This window comes from Caenorhabditis elegans, chromosome V (genome assembly GCF_000002985.6).
Source record: "Caenorhabditis elegans chromosome V".
Classification (NCBI taxonomy): domain Eukaryota; kingdom Metazoa; phylum Nematoda; class Chromadorea; order Rhabditida; family Rhabditidae; genus Caenorhabditis; species Caenorhabditis elegans.
In genome coordinates this window covers 4,195,052-4,216,438 of record NC_003283.11, presented here as the reverse complement: position 1 = coordinate 4,216,438, position 21,387 = coordinate 4,195,052, and the positions used below count along the sequence as shown (strand labels likewise).

General features: G+C 33.7%; 4 protein-coding genes across 7 annotated transcripts; all 4 read right to left on the bottom strand.

The window, feature by feature from the left end:
- Window positions 1–121: 121 nt before the first annotated feature.
- On the bottom strand, window positions 122–283 carry H43I07.4 (uncharacterized protein; the record flags this gene model as incomplete). The annotated part of the gene is made up of 1 exon (NM_001330843.3): window positions 122–283. The coding sequence occupies one exon, from the start codon at window positions 281–283 to the stop codon at window positions 122–124; it is 162 nt and encodes a 53-aa protein (NP_001317829.1).
- Window positions 284–6,678: 6,395 nt separating this feature from the next.
- Window positions 6,679–11,718, bottom strand: H43I07.1. 3 transcript variants are annotated; one of them, NM_001392499.1, is made up of 4 exons: window positions 11,544–11,716; window positions 10,729–10,967; window positions 9,696–9,948; window positions 6,679–7,454 (listed from the first exon to the last, which is right to left on the bottom strand). In NM_001392499.1, exons 1-4 carry the CDS (start codon window positions 11,674–11,676, stop codon window positions 7,414–7,416), a joined length of 666 nt encoding a protein of 221 aa, NP_001380198.1. In that variant the 5' UTR covers window positions 11,677–11,716; the 3' UTR covers window positions 6,679–7,413. The 3 variants fall into 3 exon arrangements, with proteins under 3 accessions (NP_001380198.1, NP_504167.2, NP_001317827.1); NM_071766.4 differs by lacking the exon at window positions 6,679–7,454 and adding an exon at window positions 7,474–8,275 and having other exon boundaries at window positions 11,544–11,718; NM_001330842.4 differs by lacking the exon at window positions 6,679–7,454 and having other exon boundaries at window positions 9,342–9,948; window positions 11,544–11,718.
- A 1,024-nt stretch (window positions 11,719–12,742) lies between these two features.
- rpac-40 (DNA-directed RNA polymerases I and III subunit RPAC1) lies at window positions 12,743–16,954 on the bottom strand. Its single transcript, NM_071765.5, has 5 exons — window positions 16,865–16,954; window positions 15,466–16,145; window positions 14,319–14,422; window positions 14,150–14,266; window positions 12,743–12,995 (listed from the first exon to the last, which is right to left on the bottom strand). The coding sequence occupies exons 1-5, from the start codon at window positions 16,946–16,948 to the stop codon at window positions 12,880–12,882; spliced, it is 1,101 nt and encodes a 366-aa protein (NP_504166.2). The 5' UTR covers window positions 16,949–16,954; the 3' UTR covers window positions 12,743–12,879.
- An 85-nt stretch (window positions 16,955–17,039) lies between these two features.
- algn-5 lies at window positions 17,040–20,862 on the bottom strand (the record flags this gene model as incomplete). Of its 2 annotated transcripts, NM_171446.4 has the most annotated exons (7): window positions 17,040–17,379; window positions 18,026–18,214; window positions 19,044–19,197; window positions 19,247–19,418; window positions 20,236–20,428; window positions 20,495–20,678; window positions 20,729–20,862. In NM_171446.4, 7 exons carry the CDS (start codon window positions 20,821–20,823, stop codon window positions 17,347–17,349), a joined length of 1,020 nt encoding a protein of 339 aa, NP_741523.1. The 2 variants fall into 2 exon arrangements, with proteins under 2 accessions (NP_741523.1, NP_001317828.1); NM_001330840.3 differs by lacking the exons at window positions 20,236–20,428; window positions 20,495–20,678; window positions 20,729–20,862 and having other exon boundaries at window positions 17,347–17,379; window positions 19,247–19,404.
- Window positions 20,863–21,387: the final 525 nt, after the last annotated feature.

The following is a 21,387-nucleotide window of genomic DNA, read 5'->3' as shown; positions in this document are numbered from 1 at the left end:
ACAGAACAAGTAAGAACATAAAGTAAGAACATAAAACAAGAACTGATTCGGGAAGTCCTTCCAAGGTTGGCAATATGGTCCACGTGTCCAAGGTTGAGTTGTTCGTATTGGCGTGGCAAGGTCATGGCGTGAATGTTGTTGTTGTTAGATTATCTTGTTCCTTGTATGCATCCATCCGGGGTTCACGTCGCAAATGGTTCACGTGGTTGTTCTTTGTTAGCACTGACTGTTGGTTGTTCCTTGAGCGATGGTGATAGAAATGCTTGGTGTTGTTAGCGTCCATTGTAGAGTACATAATTGTGCAATAATTATGGAATAATTATTAAGTCGTGAATAATGGAGATCCTGCTCCATGCTATTCGCGACAGGGAACACTTAAAACTGTGCCTTTTCGAAAAAAATGTTTTCCTGTTTTCTTTAGATATTTTCATAGAATTTGCTTACTTTTTAAAATAGATTCTTAGGATGCGCACAATTTTGCCGATTAAAATTGAAATTCTGAAATTTCCAAAAAAAAAGCCCGTTGCCGGTTTTCCGGCGACTTCGACAATTGGGCAATTTGTCGGAAATTTTCAATTCCGGCAATTTGCCGATTTGCCAATTTATCAATTTGCCAAAAATGAAATTCCGCTATTGAAAATTTGAAAATCAATTTAAAAAATGTTCGTTTTGAAACTCTGACTCCTAATCTCTGATCAAAACTTTTATAGAAATTCAAAAAATGAAATTTTCCTAAGAAAACATATTTCTTTATTTCTCCTGAAACAGCCGGAAAAGAGTTTCAAACTACCATCTAGGGAGACATTTTTCAACTTGACGAATTCAGGTTTTTCGTTGTCTTTTTTTTTGTTGGCGGGTTCCTCAGCAGCACCTTTGGGAACATTTTTCCTACGGTTGTTCTAAAAAATCTTCAAAAAAAAAACTAAAACGAACATCTAGAATATTCTGAATTCTGAAGCTGAACAATTAAGTATTTGCATCGGGCGAAAAATGTTAAGTGAGCCAATTACCTCTGCACATGAAAGAAAGTGTTACAAATGTAACATGTAAGACCTGAAAACAAGAAAACAAAAAACACTTGAAGTCGGTGAAAAGTTACTAGAATTCGACTTGGATTTCGGAAAACGGACGTGAAATTGGATACACTTGAGGAAAGGAAAAAGAATAGTAGAAAAAGGGGAAGATGAGTGACCAAAGAAAATGAAATTTAGTCTCTTTTAGGGGGGAAAATTGTGATGAGGATGATGCCGGTAATAGAAAAATGCTCACGAGGGTGGTCTTTTAAGCTTTAGAGAATCTGATGGCTTAGAGTTCAAGGGACAGTAAAAAAATGTATCCGATATATAATACAAGAAAATGAAGTCTGGCCAAAAAAGGCACGTTTTTAGGCCAGCTTCACCCATTTTTTGAATTTTAGGTGTGAAGTGTTCAGTATCATTGTCAGGGGTGAGCGGCAAACGATTTTTTCCGGCAAATCGGCAAATCGGCAAATTGCAGGAATTGAAAATTTCCTGCAAATCGGAAAGTTGCCGATTTGGCAAATTTGCCGAAAATTTTTTACAAATTGTGGTTTTGCTAATTTTTTTTGGAAGGTTCGGAATTTCAATTTCAATCGGCAAATTCTATGAAAATATCTCAAGAAAACAGGAAACAATTTTTCAAAAAAGGACAGTTTAAAGTGGATCCGTCGTATAAAAAATCATTTTAAAAACTTCCGGCAAATTGATATCCGTCAAACGGCAAATCTGCAAATCGGCAAGTCGCCGGAATCGAATATTTCCGGCAAATCGGCAAACCGGCAAAGAAAACAGTTTTTCTTTGAACTAAAATAATTGGAAAAGTGCAAATTCGTTAAAAAGATTTAAAAAGAGGCAGTTTTTGAGAAATTTTTCAAAACTTTCAATTGAAAATATAAATATCTTCAAAAAGTTTCAAATATTTATCTATATTTATATACAATTTTCTGAAAAAAAAAACTTTCGACACAACGAGCAGGAAAGGTACAAAACAGGAAGATTTTTCAACAAAAATGCCGGAAAATAATATCTCTCCTAATTATATACCAAAATTCGAAAGATCAAAAAATTCAAACTCATCTGAATCATCATTTGGAATCCAAATTTTGGATATAAAAGACTAATAGTGACGGCATCTATCTCTATCTTTCAACTTGAATTAATTACTTTTTGAACACATAATTCGGTCAAAAAGTTCTAGAAGCGTCATTTCGTCTAGCTTCTGGGTTCGCCGTTCAGAAAATTTGCAAAGGAAACTGCAGATATCCGTTCGCCTCGTACACACGCACACGCATTGGAAAGTGATGACTTGACTCCGAGAGCCGAGTTGCTCAGATGGGCGGAGCCAAAAAAGGGGGAGGGATTGAAAGGGAGGGGTCAGTTCTTCTTAATTTGATTTCGAGCATTTTCAAGATTAAATAAATGTAAAAAAGTGTACTATTATTAAAATTAAAAAGTTGCAATTTGAAATGGTTCAGGCTTTGTAAACGATAAATTATGTGTAATTTTTTAAAAATATTCTAGCTTCAACAATTTCCAGCTCAAATAAAAACAGAAGAATGTTGGAGAAGAAAAGCCTCTTCCGTTTTTAGTATGAGACAAAGAAAGATGTCCAGAAGAAAAGAATAAGGAAGAAGTGAGTCGAAAATTCTGGGTATTTTGGAATCTTTTAATTTCCAGCCTTTTTCAAAATTTCCAAGTAGAGTATTTCCGAACTACTGATGCTGTACTGTAGAGGTACTCTAGGGGTACTGTAGGGGTACTGTAGGGGTACAGTAGGGTACTTTAGGGGGTGAAGTAGTGGTACTGTAGGGGTGAAGTAGGGGAACGGTAGGGGTACTGTATGGGTGCAGTAAGGGTACAGTAGGGGTACTGTAGGGGTACTGTAGGGGTGCAGTTGGGGTACTGTAGGGGTACTGTAGGGGAATACTGTAATTTTGGAAAATTGAGTTTTGAGCATTTGAAAAGATAATGAGTTACTAAAGGAATACAGGGTATTGTAGGGTTACTGTAGTTTCTGAAATAGTTAGTTTTGCTGTTTTGAAGAAGCATTTTGTCGGGGGTGGTAGAGGGTGATAGTGACGAGCTACTGTTGCAGGGGTACTGTAGGGGCACTGTAGGGCTACTGCCTCTTAGGAGAAATTTAGTTTTGAGATTTTATAAAGGTAGCGGGTCGTCGGGGTTGATTGGCGATAGTGACGAGGTACTATATTGCTACTGTAGGGGGTACTGTAGGGGGTAATGCAAGGGGTTATGTTGGGGTACTGTAAATGGTACTGTTGGGGTACTGTAGGATTACTGTAATCTCGGAGAAATTAAGTTTTGCCTCCTTGAACTGGTGATGAGTTAAATCTTAATCAACTGATTTTTGAAAATTCAAACGGAAATTCGCATTTTCAGCTGAGCACACATCCAACTGGACACATGAATCACTGCTCTTCCTGTGTTTTTTCTTCCTTATCCCGTTTTTTCTTGTATCTATTTGGTCATAGAACTGCAACTACTGACTTGATTCAACTTTAACTCAAAATTTACTTTGTTCCTTGTCTCTTGACGTCAAAGAGAAGCTGTTCTTCGCTTCTTTTTTGTGGAGAACTGGAGAAGAGGCGCGGAGGGATAAAAATAGAAGAAAACTTGCAAGATTTTGAGAAATTTGGGAAAGAGCTTGAGTTTTGGAGTGACCCAAATTTGATTTGAAAATTGGCAAATTACGGGGGCGGAAGGAGGACGTCACTGGCAAAGGATCATAACTCGGAAAATCGAAAATAAGTTGAAAAATAAGATGGTCATGGCGGCCTACCGCATTTTTGGACTAGTGCATTTTGGAGTCAGAGGTTGGTGTTCGGTTTAGACACAATTGAGGCGTCGGTAGGCCAGGAGGCAGTCATTTATGGACCTTCTTCAGTGTTTTTGTAAAATCAAAAGATTTTCGGCATATTGAGAAACTTTATAAAATCCCCTTTGTCTCATCGTTGTGCCATTTTTTCGGAATTTTGTAAAGAAATATAGAGAATTAATTGAACTTTCTGAAAGTATCATTACTTTCGTTAGAAAAAGCTGAAAAGTTGCTCAAAAACAAGTGGTGTCAGAGTGTCCCATGTCGGGTTTAGTCTACGAAAATTGCGGGAATTTAGACGCGTGCAGATATCTCAACTGATTTGGGCGTGCTGACGTCACATATTTCTGGGCGAAAATTTTCCGCATTTGTGTAGATCAAACCGTAATGGGACAGTTTGACACCACGTGAAAAACTGACTCAAATTTGCAAATTGGCTCTGCCCACTGCAAATTTGAGCCAGTTTTTGAGCAACTTCTTGAAATTTTCAAATAACAGTAAAAAATTATCAGAAAGGGCAACTGCTTCTAGAAACGTTTCTCTCTATTTCTATAAAAAATTTCCGAAACAAAGTGACACAACTATGGAAAAAAGAGGATTTGGTAAATGCCCTCAAACATTTTTTAAAACTAGGTTACAATCGACTTTACGTAATTATGCTGGGCCTAAAACCAAAAATTCTGGGCAAGAAAAAACTCGGTCATGTTCCCAAAGCCTTGTAGAATTGAGAAATAAACTTTGATTCTCTACGTTACACTTTTAATTAAATTCTATTAATTTCTTATTCTCCGAGACTAGTTGTCTAATTGAGTAAGCAAAACTACATTTGATGTTCTAAAAATGAAGGGAAAAGTGAAGCTCCGAAAAAAAAAAGAATAGACGGCCGAAAAAAATGAGGAGGGAAGAAGAAAGATGAGACTATGTCCAAAAATGGATTCGATTATGGACCAGCTCGGCAGATTGTTGTACGAAGAAGACAGCAGGGGAAAACATCAGAATTCAGAAGATCGGAGGAGAAATTGGAATCACGGATGATGTCAGATGTATTTGTTCTTTACAATTGAGGGGAACATCGGAGGGGGTACTGTAGATGGAGAAGAGCACGCCACGTCATCGGATTTCCCGTCGGAGAATTGGTTATTTGTTTTTCTTGTTGTTTTTTATTCAGTTGACTCTTAAATTAGTTGGCTTTCTTTTGAATATGTGTAAAGTTTATAAAGCTTAGGGGAGCAGTGCTGAATCTGAAAAAAAATTTAGAACATTTTATTTTTTTCAAAAAGCAATAGTAAGTTGCACCTCTCTATAGATTCGAGTGAAACTTTTTTTGGAAATTAATGTAAAATTGAAAACTTTATGAGTTCAGTATTTCAGTATAACAGATTTTTTTTTTTTTAATAACAATAAATTTTTCACTGACAACACCAAAAAAACCAAAAATCTACAGCTATGTTGAAGAAGCAAGCGCGCTCCAAAGTCAAATTAAAACATCCCGCCTTCGCAAGTTGGATCTCGTTAGGTATTGGCAACATACCCGTAAATTCAAACGTTTCTTATTCCGCACTTGGTGGTGTCAGAGTTTCTCATTTCGGCTTGATCTACGTAGATCTATAGAAAATGCGGGAGAAGAGACGCAAAGTTCTCAACTGATTTCGCATGGTTAAGAACGTGCTGACGTCACATTTATTGGGCAAAAAAATCCCGCAGTTTTTTGTAGATCACATAAGACAGCTTGCCACCACGTGATGCCCGTTTTCAATTTTTTTTTTCGTTGTTTTTATGTATTAACTTTCATGTCGAAATTGATGAAGCTAAATTAAAAATATTTCAAATAAATTTTTAAGCACAAAAACTCAAAAGAAAATGGAAAATTGAGTAAAAATTTTGAATCTACGGTTTTGCCGCCAATTTCCCAACGAGACCCAGCGTTTAGAGGCAGAGCGTTCTAATTTGGCGTTGGAGCGTGATTGCACACTGATTTGAAAAGACACACCTCACGGCCATATGTGGATCTACGCAGCTCGTGTACTCCCCGAGGAGAAGTGAAAATCAATGTTTTGCAGTGGAATTTACTTCTTTTTTTGCTAGAACGCATAATTTGGGTCATTTTTTTTCTGGTTAAAAAATATCTGTAAAAAAAGAAAATAATTCTGCAACGTGTGACGCACGTGGTGTCAGAGTGTCTCATTTCGGCTTGATCTACGTAGATCTACAAAAAATGCGGGAGAAGTGGCGCAGAGTTCTCAACTGATGTCGCATGGTTAAGAACGTGCTGACGTCACATTTTTTGGGCAAAAAAATTTGCCATTTTTTGTAGATCAAACCGTGCCTGGCACCACCTGGTGACGTCATTTTTCTTCCACGTTACGTGTTTATCGTCCACCAAATGAATAGGATCTTATAAGAAGAAAATAGATTTGAATGAGGTAAGTGAATTTGGTTGAAGAAAATCTGCGGATTTTCTAAATTTATACAAATCCAAAGGCTGATTGATTGAGTGGGTGGCTGCTGCGGGGAAGTATTTCAGAAAATTGAAAAACTTTTTTTTTCATCAATCAAGATTTCAAAGTCTGGAGATTTTACTTTTAGGACGTCCGTGACGTAATCTTTCGCGGCGAGACCCGAAGAATTCCGAAAAAATTCAATCAAAAAACTTTTGCAACACAGAAAAAAAGATGAAAGAGGTGGTGCACCGCATCCTGTGACGTCTTGTCAAAAAAAGGTCTTCTCACTTTTTTTTCTGAATTCCTAATTCTTTGGCGAGCCCCTTATTGTATTCCTCCTTCGACGTTCTCGCTTCCTTTTTTGAGACTACAAAAAAAAACCGACGGGCTCAAAATGTGACACCTAGTTTATTTTACATAAAATGAGATAAATGCCAGAGGAAAAAAGTTGAGCAGAAAAAAAAAGATTACATTGATTATTATGAAGACGCAGAAAGCTCCATTTGAACACGTGGTGGGTTTGATCTACCAAAAATGCGGGATTTGTTTGCCCAAAAATATGTGACGTCATCACGTTTTTAGCCATACGAAATCAGTTCAGAACTCTACGTCTCTTCTCCCGCATTTTTTGTAGATCTACGTAGATCAAACCAAAATGAGACGCTCTGACACCACGTGTTTGAAATCCACGTTGAAACGCGCTCCACGGCTAACTTAAAACGCTCCGCCCCCAGAACCAAGGGTCTCGTTAGGATATTTGGCGGCAAAACCGTAAATTCAAACGTGTCCGTTGGTTTTGCCGGATTCGCTCATTTTCAAGAATATGTTTCCTTTCATTGTTAAAAGTTATTAAAAAACAATGGAAAACCTTACAAAAATGTCGAAAAATGCTGGAAAATTGAATTTACCGTTTTGCCGGAAAATACCTAACGAGACCCGTGGTTCGGAGTCAATTAGCCGTGGAGCGCGTTTTTTTCAAAATGGGCATTTTTTGCGTCCCAATAATAATCCAAATTTGAAAGCTACGCAATCGCGCCCTATTGAGATATTTTTCTCAATGGAGCGCGTTTGCACATTATACTTCAAAATTCGATGAACAAATAACATGTACAGTGTGTAATTATCTCGGCTCGGCCTGCGGGTTTGTTGTTCGTCGGCGTCCTGAGATTGGGAAATTCGGTGGAAAAAATTTTTTTTGACAGATTTCAAAAAATGAGTGGGCTCCCATCAGACACTGGGGAAACAAGGGACATAAGAAAAATAGGAGAAGACGCAGAAAAAAATGCAAAAAATTGTAGATCAAAATGTGACTAGAAAAGCTCTATTCATGGGGGGGGGAGAGGACAACGACATGGGAGAGAAAAAGTGAAGAAATGGAAGAAAACTGACAGAAAAAAAAGAAACCGTTAGTGCGAAAAAAAAAATCATCTTACAACCTGAATTATCTCACTATATACGGGCTATCAGGCTCCCTCTTTTTTTGAAATGGCAGCGTTTCAGCGAAATGTTGAAAACCTCGGCCGCGGCCGGCGATCTCGGAACTCTGCCATTAAAAAAACGAGAAAGCCTGAAAGCCCATGATCACACGTGGTGTCAGGCTGTCCCATTACGGTTTGATCTACAAAAAACGCGGGAATTTTCTCCAAAAACGTTCTTAACCGTGCGAAATCAGTTGAGAACTCTGCGTCTCTTCTCCCGCATTTTTCCAAGATCAAACTGCCAATCAAAAAAAAAACGAGGAAGCCTGAAAGCCTGTGATCCCTAAAATCCTAAACAAAATCAACTATTCACATAACGAAATCGACTCCGATCCTTGGCACCGATGACGTGACACGCGGCTTCCTTCAGAGCCATCTGAGCACACGATTCTCGAAGTTTCGGCGAAGGAATACGGTAACGAAGACGATCACCACGAGCCGCAAAATTCACAGAGAGCTCGATGCCAACGGAAGATCCACGACGTACGACGAGGTATTCTTCATCTGAAGATATAGTGGGATTCAGGGAAGGATGTCTGGTGAAGTGGAAGAGGTGCCACGTGGTGGTGTGATCAGCGAGGTGACATGCAGATTTGAGTGCTGGCTAATTAGTAGAAATTTTGTGTGTGTTTTTTTTTAAACTTTTAAATACTTATTACGAGAACACAAAATCCTGAGAATGCGTATTGCGCAACACATTTGACGCGCAAAATATCTCGTAGCGAAAACTACAGTAATTCTCTCTTCTTTAAATGACTACTGTACGTGTTGATTTACGGGTTTTCAAAAATAATGTCTTTTTCGAGCCCGTAAATCGACACGTACAGTAGTCATTTAAAGAAGAGTGAATTACTGTAGTTTTCTTTCTCGCTACGAGATATTTTGCGCGTCAAATATGTTGTGCAATACGCGTTCTCAGAAATTTGTGTTCTTGTAATAAGTATTTTTAAATTTTTTTTTCGATTTTTTCAATTTTGAAATTAAAAAAGCGATTTTTTTTGTTTTTTTTTTGACAAATTGTTTTGCCATATAAAAACAGACGTGCGCCTTTAAAGAGTACTGTATTTTCAAGCTTTTGTTGCTTTGAAATTTTTATTGATTTTTCATAGTTTTCCTCACAATTTCTAATTAAAAAATGTTTTTTTTTTTTTTGGTTTTTTAAACTCATAATTTTGAAAAAAAATGTTTTGAAAAATTTAATTATTTATTTAATTTTTATTAAATTTAGCTTTTTTTAAGGTGTTTTTTAAAATCAAAATTGTATTTAATTTTTAGAAAAATATTTTTTTTTTCGGTTTTTTTTTAAATTTAATTTCAGAAAACATTTAATTAAATTTTTATTTCATTGGAGAAAAATTAAAATTTAGAAAAAGTATTTTAACAGTTTAATTTTTTTTAAATGTTTTTAAATATTTAATTTTAATTTTTTAAAAATTTTTTTAAGAAAATAGTTTTTTAATGTACTCTTACTTCATTTTAAAAAATCCTTTTTCATTTTTCTTTAAATTTAATTTTTTCCAATTAAACAATAATTAAACAAAATGTTTTCTGAAATTAAATTTTAAAAAACAACTTTTTAAAAATTTTATTTTCGTCTGTCTTTTTATCAAAGAGGTGTTTTTAAAAAATAGTTTGTATTTTTTTAAATTTAGTTTTTTTTCTCAATTTAAATAAAATATTTCAAAACTTTGTACTTCATCATATAAACTATAATTTTACTAACACTATTTTTAGGGGGATATTATTAAAAACTAAAAGCAAAAAACGAAAAAAAAAAACACAAACATGACAACACAACAAACCGGGGTGATTAAGGAGATACATAAACGATATTCAGTGGGAGGTGAAAAGGGATTACTGTACATATTTGGTGATGGTGGATGGGAGCCCATCATTCCGCGTCTCTAATCATCATCGTACGTACCGTCGAGAATCAACGAGGCGGCTGCGTCGATCGGAAGCGATGAGATTCGCTGAAATCGTTGTTTCAGCGATTCTGTGGCAGGCTTCTTCTCTTCTGAAGGCTTTTCTGGTGGTGGAGCCTGCTGGCTTGGTTTCGGTGGTGACTCATCGCCATTTTCCTTTGAAAATCCTAGTTGTGAGAAGAAATTTCGTTTTTGTTGAGCTGCTAACCGTTGCTCGAGCGATTCGACTTGTAGACGGAGCTCCTTGATTGCCTGGAAATTTATTTTTTGAAGATTTTTCACTAAAAAAATGGAAATTTATTCGTTTTTTTTTCGAATTTTAGAAAAATCCGATTTTTCGAAAATAGTTTAAAATTTCGGTTTTTTCTAAATTTTGTCATCAAAATAATCAAAATTTTATAAAAATTGAATTTTCGGGTAATTTTCTCAAATTTTCGGTTTTCTTCGAAAAAAAATCCCTAAAACTTCACTTAAATCGAACGAAACGAATTTTTTTTTTCGTTTTTAGAATTTTTAGAAAATCAAAAGTTTTCCGTTATCGTTTTATTTTTTTTGAAAATAGCTTTGAATTTTGGCCATTTTTTTTTTGAGAAATGGGAGCAAAAAATGCATAAATTCATAAATTTTACAATTTTTCCAACAAAAAAAAATCACTGTCGAAATTATAAAAAGAGTGCAATTTCAGTCAAAATACACACGTTTTTCAAAAAAAAAAACCAACTGAAAAACATTTTTGTGCATTTTCATGTTATTTTTCAGAAAAAAAATATTTTTTTCGCTTTTTCGTTTTTTCAGAAATTTTTTAAAGCTTTTTTGTGTTTTTTTTAGAAAAAAATTTTTTTTTTCGTGTTCTTTTACAAACAAACATTTTTTTCGCTTTTTTTTTCATTTTTTTTAGAAAGTTTTTTTTTTGCATTTTCGTGTTATTTCGAAAAAAAGCATTTTTTCTTTTTTTTTTTGAGTTTTTTTTCGACAAAAACAATGTTTTTTGTATTCTTTTTCGATTTTTCCGAAAATTGAAAAAAAATGTACCCTCTCCTGTTGTTGCTTAAACTCTTCATAATCCTCAATTTTCAGCGATTCAGGTGTCGTCATTTTCGTATAAAAGTAATAACCGGCAAAGACGCCGACCGAATATGAGAAGAGCACAAGTTGCTGCACAAAATCAGAAGCTTGCTCCAAAGCTGCAGATTCTGAAATCGGAGCCTGACTTATTGGTTCACCCAAACCAAGACGTTTCATTCGGAGACGTGATGTGAAACGGACGAGACCTGGCAAAAAAAATAAATTATTTAAATCTGAATTTCTTGCAAAAGGTGTCTTTATGCACACAAAAATGGCGCGAAAATATTTTTTTGAAAATCTGTGACGTCACAGCGCATTTCGAATAATTATTTTTACATCGATTTTTTGATTTTCGTGAGTAAAAATTTGATATTTTACCGAAATTCCAAAAATTTAGCAAGTTAAGTGGAGAAATTGAAGCAAAATACAATGAAAATAAATAATTTCAATTAAAACGATTTTTTTGTTGAAAAATCATTAAGAAACTCAGTAAAACCGTTCATTTACTGAGTTTTCGTGAATTTTTTTTATGAATTTTTGATTTTTCAACAAAAAAAAATTGTTTTAATTGAAATTACTCGTTTTTTATTGTATTTTGCCTCAATTTCTCCAGGTGTAATATAAAATTTTAGAAATTAAATTGAAACAGTTTTTTGAAAAATTATAAAGAAATTTCACGAAAATCGGAGAGCGTTGTGACGTCACAAATTTTCAAAAAATATTTTTCCGCCATGTTCGTGTTCATGGGACATCCTGACACCACGTTGCGCAAAATTCGATACCTCTTCCAATGGGAAGTAACAGCTTATTCCTAAAAACTGGATGATCTTTTCCATATCGGAGCACCGCATCGGCAATTGGTTTGGAGACCTGCCGGGCGGCAATCATAAATACTTGAATCATAGGCAATCCCATCCTTCCTCCTTGTCCTTTTTCTCTTTTGTCACATAGAAATCTGAAAAAAGCTGAAATTTTTTTCGAAGCCTTACAAGTCGGATTTTTCAGAAAAATCGAAAAATTTTCGTTTTTTTTTGGTATAAAAAATTGATTTTTCAAGAATTTGCTGGAAATTTTGGCAATTTTTAGAAATTATAAAATTTGATGAAATATTGGATTTTCTGATTTTTCTGAAAAAAAAAACATTTTTTAGAACAACAATTTGATAAATTTTTAAAAAGATTTTTCGATTTTTTTTTGGTTTTTTTATTAATTTTTTTTAAAAGAAAGTTATATTTTTTTATCAACATAATCGAAAATTTTTTATTTTTCAAAAGTTATTTGAAAATTGTTCTGAAAATAAAAAAAATTTGGAAAAATAATCTTATCCATTTTTTTTGTTAATTTTCTTCTTTTTTCTCTCCGAAAAAAAATCTAATCTAATAAATTTTTATTTTTTCGATATTAAAAAAATTGTTTTAAAAAAAATTACTTAAAATTTTGGTATTTTTTAGAAATTATATAATTCGACAAAATATTGAATTTTTGCTAGTTTTCTAAAAACAATCGTTTTTTTTTCAATTTTCTGAAAAAAATTCGAAAACTGCCCCGTTTTTCCAGTATTTCGAAAAAGGATATTTTTTAGAACAAAATTGATTTTTCTTTTTTTCTGCAAAGAAAAGATTTTTCGCTTTTTCGATTTTCCGGAAAACCGAAAATGTTAGTTTTACAATTTTTTATTCAAATTTTGGTTTTTTTTTTTAATTTTTTGAAGAAAATTATATTTTTTCATCAGGATAGACAAAAATTGATGATTTTTAAAGTTTTGTTTCTAATTTTTCTGAAAATCGAAAAGAATTCGTTTTCCAATATTTTGAGAAAATAGCTCAAAATTTTGGAGTTTTTCCATTTTTTAATAATTTTTTTCTGAAAAAACCGAAAAAATGAATGATTTTTCTATGAACCTGTTAAAAAACTACAAAAAAAACAAATAAAAAATGGAAATTTCAACCATTTGGCCAACTAGGAGATATTTGAAGGTAAAAAAGCCACGAAAATTCATTCAAATTAAGAAAAAAGAAAGTGACGGAACAGTGTAACAACTTGAGGGGTAGTCAAACAACAACAAAAAAAAAGGATAACGAATAAAAAAATAGTAACAAAATTTCAAAAAAACGGGGATTATTGAATAAGAGCCTCGATTTGTTTGCGAAGAGAACGACACTTGATTTCCATGACTTTACAGGCTTCAACCACCAATTCAGACGATTTCAGAGCTCCAGTCGACTCTACACTGACTGAAAAAAAAACTAAAATTGCCGGAATTCAAAATTTCCGGCAAATCGGCAAACCGGCAAATTGCCAATTTGCCGAATTTGCCGGTAAAAATTGTGAAAAATTTTTTGTGTGTTTTTTTTTCAGTTTAAAAAAAAAGAAATTTGAAATTTTGGCAATTTTTTTAAATGGTTTTTTGGTTTTTTTTTGTATTTTTGAAGAAATTTTCATTTTTCTCATTGAAATATAATTTATTTTTAAATAAGTTTATAGTTTTTCCCTCTTTTTTCCTACGTTTTTTTCGGTTTTTTTTTTATATTTAAAAAAAATCGACTTTCTCAACCAAAAAAATTAGAAAACTTGGGAAAAATCGAAAAATTTCTGACGACGAAATTTTGTGTTTTTTTTTCGTTAAATTTTTTTTTCTCATCAGTTTCGATAAAATTGATTTATGGGGTTATTCAAGTAGTGTCGGAAAATTAAAAAGTGTAAAAAAATTTTTGCGAAAAAAAAAAAAAATTGCTACATTACTTGAATAACCCCATTAGAAAAAATCATATTTAATGGTTAATTTTAACCGATTTTTACTAATTTTCCACAAAAATTCGGGCCCTTGAAAAGTAGAAAATTTAGGATTTTTGTAATTTTATCGGAAAAAAGTTCGAAAAAATGGGTTTTTTTTGTGAATTTTTCAGAATTTTTCGAATTTTCCCCAGTTTCTGCTCAATTTTAATTTTCTGAACATTTTTTTTAAAAATTTTTTCGTTTTTTTTAAGTTCGAAAACTCAAAAATTTTCTTTTCCCAATTTCCAATTTTTCAACTTTTCGTTTTAAAAATTTTTTCAAAAAAAAAATCGAAAAACGGCACGTCTGTACCATGTTTCTGGCGAAAATTCTTTTTTTTTCGAAAAAAAAAGCGAAAAAAAATATATAAAAACTCCGGCTCCAAAAAAAATTACTTATACATTTTCCAAAAAAACCACTCTCAAAATTAAAAAAAAGAGTTAAAATTTGGCAAAAATATTTAAAATTTTCAAAATAAGGTTTCAAACTTTAACAAAATTGGGGTTTGTTTTTCGACAACTTTTCGTGTATTTTTTTTTGGAAAAAAAACCAAAAAAATGCGAAAAATTCATGAATTTCAGTTTTTTTTTTCGAATTCAGCCCTGCCACTAACAAATGAAATGCTGTTTGTTCTTTCCCAATTGAACAACTTTCGACAGATCTTCGTGGCGGAACACGTTACGACTGCACGTATCCTTGCGAGCATCCTTGACAACAGCAATTCGTTTGGCTGAAATTTTAAAAAAATTGGTGTGTTTCCTAAAAATTGATTTATGATCTACCTCCTTTCTTCTCGATAGCAATAACTCCCTCGCTGAATACTGATTTGAGACGTTCGGCAGCTTCACCCGAAATTTCGGCGTTCAAGCGGATCGTTGGAAGCAGTCTGGAATGAAAAGAAATTTTTTGAAAAATTGGAAGAATTTGAAGGTCAAATTGGCAAACCGGCAAACCGGCAAATTGTGTTTTTGCACATTTTTTTTGGAAATTTCAGATTTTCAATTTCAATCGGCTAAATTGTACGCATCCTATAAATGTTCCTACATGTATTTTGAAAAGTAGGCAAATTCTATGAAAATTTCCGGCAAACCGGCAAATCGTCAATTTGTCAAAAATGAAAATTCCGGCAAATCGGTAAACCGGCAAATTGCAGAAAATGAAAATTCCGGCAAATCGGTAAACCGGCAATTAACCGAAATCGAAGTTTCCGGCAAATCGTCAAACTGGCAAATTGCCGAAAAAGAAAATTTCCGGCAAATCGACAAATCGGCAAATTGCTGAAAATGAAAATTTCCAGCAAATCGCCGAAAATGAAAATTTCCGGCAAATCGACAAATCGGCAAATTGCTGAAAATGAAAATTTCCAGCAAATCGCCGAAAATGAAAATTTCCGGCAAATCGACAAATCGGCAAATTGCTGAAAATGAAAATTTCCAGCAAATCGCCGAAAATGAAAATTTCCGGCAAATCGCCGAAAATGAAAATTGCCGAAAATAAAAAAAAATTGGCAATTTGTCAAATTTGTCGACAAAAAAATTCACCTCTGGCTTGAAATTTTCGAACTTTTTTTTCCACAAAATTACAGAAAACAGTCTAAATATACTGAATATAGGTAGATGTACAAAAATTATTTAACTTCCCCAAAATATCTCGTAGCGAAAACTACAGTAACTCTTTAAAAGCTACAGTAGTCATTTAAAGAATTACTGTAGTTTTCGCTACGAGATATTTTGCGCGTCAAAAATTTTGTGTAATACGCATTCTCAGAATTTGGGGTCCCGTAAAACCGAAAATATATTATATGAATTATAATTTTTTTCCCCCCAATTTTTCACTTTTTCCGAGAAAATCGAAAAACGAAAAATTTTCAATTTTCCGGAAAACCGCAAAAATCAAAAGAAAATATTTCAGCAGCTTCAAAATTCACACCTATAGGACGCAGTAGCAACCGGTGAGAACTTTGCATGATCCCGTCCGATTCCCTTGACCGCATGGCAACTGGCTTCAATTTCCTGTCCAGGACGAAGCTTGGCAACGAGAATATCATCAGAAACCATACGTGGATGGGCTTCTTCGGTGAATTGCGTCTTCTGATCAGCAATCGGTACCCATTCAAAAGCACGTGAGTAGACCGAGCTATTGTGATAAAGCTGCTTCGGATCGGTAGCCGTCGGCACCGCATTTCGATTCTTCGTACACGAAACATTAATCTTGAAGATCAAATTTTTCGCGGGATCTCCCTCGGGCTCCTCGTCACAATCCACTCCCTTCTCATTGATTCCAACGACTTTTTCCTTTGGAAACTGAAATCCACGTGGATCCACACGAAGCGGCAGAAGACCCAAACGATGGCAGAGTACTTCATCTTGAATTACAGAAGTATTCTGATAGAGATAAATCTTCTCGAGAGCCATCGTTGGCACTTCGGCGATGAGCACACGGCGAAGAGCATTTGCAATTGGAGCTTCAATGCGAGTAATATCAAATTCCAATGTCATTCCATCGTCGGATTCATTGACCATTGCCACTTGGATTTGATCGCAATACTCGTTGATATCGAATTGTTTTGTATCGTCGTATTCGACATAATCGGTGCATTCGTCGTAGGTCTGGAATTGAAGAAGAATTTTTGGAAAATTTAAAAAAATAAAAATTTCGGCCGAAAAGCAAAAAATCGAATTTCTTCAAAAAAAAAAAACAAAAAAAAATATTGACCAGAAATGTCGGTTTTTTGGTTTTTTTTTCCTTTTTTTTTTGAGACGAAAAAATTGGCAAAAAAATTTTCCCGTGGTGGAGAGTTGAACTCAAACTGCTGCGAGTGAATATAAGCATTGACTCCATCTTCGATTTGCTGTTCAAGCGTGGGCGTTTTTAGCTTCTTGCTCTTCGGTCCGGAGGACATCGCGACAACGACGTTACGCGTGGTGAAAAATACACGCAATCCGCTTTTTTTTTGTTCATTTTTTCTTTGGTTTGTGTTTTTTTTTTCCAAAAAGTTGAAAAAATCGAAAGTTAATTTTTTCTTGGTTTATCTCACAATTTTAAATTTTTTCAATTTTTTTTGAAAAAAAGTAATCTTTCACTAATTTCCGGCAGTTGATAAATCGCCGCCTTTTTTCGTAAATTTGTATAACAATTTTTTTCGGAAAAATAACGATTTTCAATAAAAAATTGGAATTTTTTAAAATTTTTCTGGACGAAATTTTAAAAAAATACGGAAAATGCTTTTGCCGCCTGATTTCCTAACGAGACCCAACGTTTGGGGGCGGAGCGCTCTCGTTTCCCAATGGAGCGCGATTGCATCCTTGAAATATTCAAAAAATCCTACATTGAGCACAACTTCCTCTTTCATCTCGATCTCATCACTGTGATAGGTAGCCTGCTTGCTAGTTGCCGCCGCTTTTTTGACCATTTTTGCCTGGAAATTTTTTGATTTTTTTCGCCTGAAAACTCTATGGAAAGATATAAAATCGCTGGGAAAACGAAAAAAAAAACAAAAAAATGGAAAAAAACATTTAAATCGATATTTTTTTGAATTTAGCATTAAAAATAAACCCAGAGTCCCCAGAACAAGAGAGAAAAAAAAGAAAAACCAACAAGTAAATAAATAAATAATAAAAATGCGAAAAGAAAAAAGAATAGAATCACATTTTCAAGGAATCATGGATATTTACAACCAGCCATAAATTGGAAAAAAAATCAGGAAAAAGCAGGGAAAAAAAGTGATTAAAGCATAGATATTACTAGAAGAAAAAGGAAATTTTTGGGCAAGATTTTTTGAAAATCTCGTATCGATTTTTTGTGGAGCATTTAGCGAGGCTGGTCATCCGTCCAAATTCCGATCTGAAAATAAAATTTTAATGTCAAAAATATTGTCAGGTCGCTCTACCGCACACGAAAATGGCGGGAAAATATTTTTTGAAAATTTGTGACGTCACACAGCGCATTTTGAATAATTGCTTTTGTTCAATTTAAGCGCCGATTTTCGTGAAATTTTTTTAAAAACTGGCTCATTTTAATTTATAAAATTTGATATTTTACAAAAATTCTAAAATTTAGTGGAGAAATTGAAGCAAAATACAATAAAAATGAATAATTTCAATTTAAACAAAAATTTATTTGGAAAATCATTTTTAAAAAATTCACGGAAACTTGGTAAATGAACGGTTTAAATGGTTTTTCGAAAAAAAAAATTCGTTTCAATTGAAATTATTCATTTTTATTGTGTATTTTGCTTCAATTTTTCCACTAAATTTTAAGAATTTTGGTAAAATATCAAATTTTATAAATTAAAATGAGAAAGATATTATTTATTTATTTTTTTTTTAAGTTTGACAAAAATCGGCGCTTAAAATTAAGAAAATTATTCAAGATACGCTGTGACGTCACAAATTAAAAAAAAAATATTTTCCCGCCATTTTCGTGTGCAGTAGAGCGATGGGACATCCTGACACCACTTCAAAAAAGGCCTAAAAAACTGCAATTTTACCGTATATCTGAACCAAATGAGCACAAGATCTCGGCCCATTTGAAGCCAAGACCAAATTGGAGTAATCTTAGACCCTTCGATTTCAGTCCATCGAACTGAAACTTCTTTCACAGGGACCGTCCATCTTTCGCAAAGGAAGATGAGCTCAACGTCAAAAGCCCAGCGCTCAATGTGAAGTACTGGGAAAATCTGAAAAAAAAACGTTTTTTTTTTTTGGTTTTTTTTACTTTAATTTGACGAATTTTAGCTAAAATCTTAAATCAGGAATTGAAAATTTTCGGCAAATCGGCAATTTGCCGGAATTGAAAATTTCAGGAAAATCAGCAATTTGCCGGAATTGAAATATCCGGTAAATTGACAAATTGCCGTTATTGAAAATTTCCGGCAAATCGACAAATCGGCAAATTTCCGGAATTGAAAATTTCCGGCAAATCGGCAAACTTCCGGAATTGAAAATTTCCGGCAAATCAGCAAATTGCCGGAATTGAAAATTTCTGGCAAATCGGCAAATTGCCGGAATTGAAAATTTCCGGCAAATCGGCAAACTTCCGGAATTGAAAATTTCCGGCAAATCGGCAAATTGCCGGAATTGAAATTTCCGGCAAATCGGCAATTTTGCTGAATTTAAAATTTCAGGAAAAATGGCAAACCGACAAATTGTCGATTTGACGAATTCGCCTGAAACACGGCAATTGCCGAAAATTTTCGGCAAATTGTGGTTTTGCACATTTTTGGAAATTTCAGAGGTTAAGAAAAATCCCTGTAAAAACTTGCGGCAAATTGGAATCCGGCAATTTTCGAGAATTTAAAATTTCCGGCAAATCGGCAAACCGGCAACTTGCCGACTTGCCGAATTTGTCGACAAAAAAGTCTGCCAATTTTTTAAACATTTTCTCCCAAAAAGAAAAAAAAATTCGAACATATATATATATATATAATAGTCGATTTCCGACCACTACGACCCCAAAAAGTAGGCCAAAATTGGAGATTTTTAGCTAAAAATAAGCTAAAATCTCACCCTCGCAGCAATCGATCTAGTAAAAAGTTTGAATCCACACTGTGTATCTTTAATTGTTCTTGCAGCAAAAGTATAGACGAGTAAGTGAAAACCGAGCATTAAAATTGTGCGTGGAACTGATCTAACAGCCATAGATTCGGCTTCCAAATGCGCTCTGAAAATGGGAAAATTATTAAAAATTTCTATAAAAATCAATTAAAAACCTAGAAGCAACAATAACTGCTGGAAATGATTCATCAAGTGGCTCTCCGCCGGCAGTTCGGAGCATTTCTTTCTCGAGATTTTCAAAATCGGCGAATTTTGTAGCTCCATCGGCATCTGCGAAGAGAATTAGTTTTCCTGATGAGTGGAGGACTCCCATTTTTACAGCGCCACCTGGAATAAATTGAACTTTTTTGAAAAATTAAATCAAACATATTTATTAAAGATGGAAATTTCCCTTATTTTATATGATTTTTTGAAAATTAAAAAAATCTCTGTTTTCACCTTATTCCTATTTGAATTACCGCCAATTGAATTCGTTCGTTGGAGCGCGCTTGCATTTTTTTTCGTTAATTTTTTTGTAATTTATTCTTATTATTTCACTGATTTTCTTCATTTTTTGGGGTTTTTTAATCGGAAAATGAAAGAAATAAACAAGAAAAATGCAAAATGTGCGCTAAAAAGTATTCGAAGATGCTTAAAACTGATAAAATACTAATTTTAGAGTTTTGGGCATTTTCAGTAATTTTTTCAGGAACTATTTGCATTATTCTTGTTTATTTCTTTCGTTTTCCGATTAAAAACCCCCAAAAAATGAAGAAAATCAGTGAAATAATAAGAATAAATAAAATTAATTAATCAAAATGATGCAAGCGCGCTCCAACGAACGAGTTCAATTGGCGGTAATTCAAATAGGAATTAGGGGAAAACTGAGATTTTTCAATTTTCAAAAAATCATATAAAATTTAGAAATTTTTTTTGAATTTTTTTATCATGATATTCGGTCATTGTGACCACATGGGCGTGTTTTAAAGCAATTTCCCCACAAAGTGTAGTCCATCTTTAAAAGGGAATTGAGATCCGAAAAAGCCTAAATCTACAGAATTTTGGCCTAAAAATTAACCTAAATAAACGAAAAACGCAAAATAAAATGACATTTTTAGAAGGAATTAGGTAATTTTAAGTCATTTTGGACTAAAAAATGCCTTACCTTTTCCCCGATTAGCTTTCATTTTCAAAACTCGTAAATTCTGACGCCTAGCGCCGATTTGAACGACTATATCAGCCGTTTCGTCGGTGGATCCATCATCAACAACGATAATTTCGTAGGTGAAATCTTTATCCTTCTCAGCACGAGCTTCCAAGTAGTCACAACAATCATCGAGCATAATTTCGATTCTTTCCTAGAAAAAATCCGTTTTTTTTTTCAATTTTAATGCTCATTTTAATGCTCTTTTAGCACTACTAACAACTTCATTCATAGCCGGAATAATCACAGAAAGATAGCAGCTCGACGGCGTATATCTTTTCGGAGCATCCCGATCTTCTTGCAACAAAACCGGGAATTTTTGCTCCGGCGAGCTTCTGTAGACGATTTCCGGTTCTAGGTACTCGGCACGACGTCGGCGGACCCATGGTGTTGCGTAGGAAAGTCTGAAAATGGTGAAGATATTGATTTTTTGGAGAAAAATCGAAAAACTTACGTGAAGAGGCTGCTCACGGCGATTGAGGCGACGAGAAATCCCAGCAGGCAAAGATTTTGTATTGAGAAAATTTCCGGCGAAATTAAATCCCACATTTCTGGAATTAAAATCGAGATTAAATCGGAATAAGCTTTGGTTTTCGAAAATAAAAATTTAACGAAAAAAAAGCAAACCGTAGGACTTTTAAAGGCGCGTTATAGAAATTTAAGCCCGGGTCTCGCAACGAAAACCATCAGTTGCTCAATTGTTTCAATTTAAGGAGCAAAAAAAACGAATTTTTGTATTAATAATATTTTAAAACACATTGAAATAAGCAAAATAAAGTATTTTAGCAAAAATTGAATGTTGAATAGGCAAAAATAGTTCATTTTCGGAAAAAAGGATACTGTAAAAATTAAAGGCGCATGGGAAAACAAAAATCAGTTTAAATTGATTTTTAAATTAAATTCCTTTTTTTTCGATTTTTTCGATTTATATTCGTTTTCCCTTCAATTTCAAGACGATTTTCTAAAGAAACTTTAAATATCACAGCCTAAAATAATAAAAATGAAGAAAAAACTAATTCAGAAAAAAAGATGCACAAAAGAATTAAAACAAGGCTCAATCTTGTTCAATTTTCTATTTGCATTGAGCCCCCGTGGCACTTTCAATGTGCAAAA

Coding starts and splice junctions, on each gene's coding strand:
- H43I07.1 (NM_071766.4), bottom strand. CDS start 11,676: ATGGGATTGCCTATGATTCAAGTATTTATGATTGCCGCCCGGCAGGTC. Junction 9,949..10,728: donor TTAAGCAACAACAGGAGAGG/GTACATTTTTTT, acceptor ATAAATTTCCAG/GCAATCAAGGAGCTCCGTCT. Junction 8,276..9,695: donor CGCCTCGTTGATTCTCGACG/GTACGTACGATG, acceptor CTATATCTTCAG/ATGAAGAATACCTCGTCGTA.
- rpac-40 (NM_071765.5), bottom strand. CDS start 16,948: ATGGTCAAAAAAGCGGCGGCAACTAGCAAGCAGGCTACCTATCACAGT. Junction 16,146..16,864: donor AAGAGGAAGTTGTGCTCAAT/GTAGGATTTTTT, acceptor CTTCAATTCCAG/ACCTACGACGAATGCACCGA. Junction 14,267..14,318: donor TGCTATCGAGAAGAAAGGAG/GTAGATCATAAA, acceptor TTAAAATTTCAG/CCAAACGAATTGCTGTTGTC.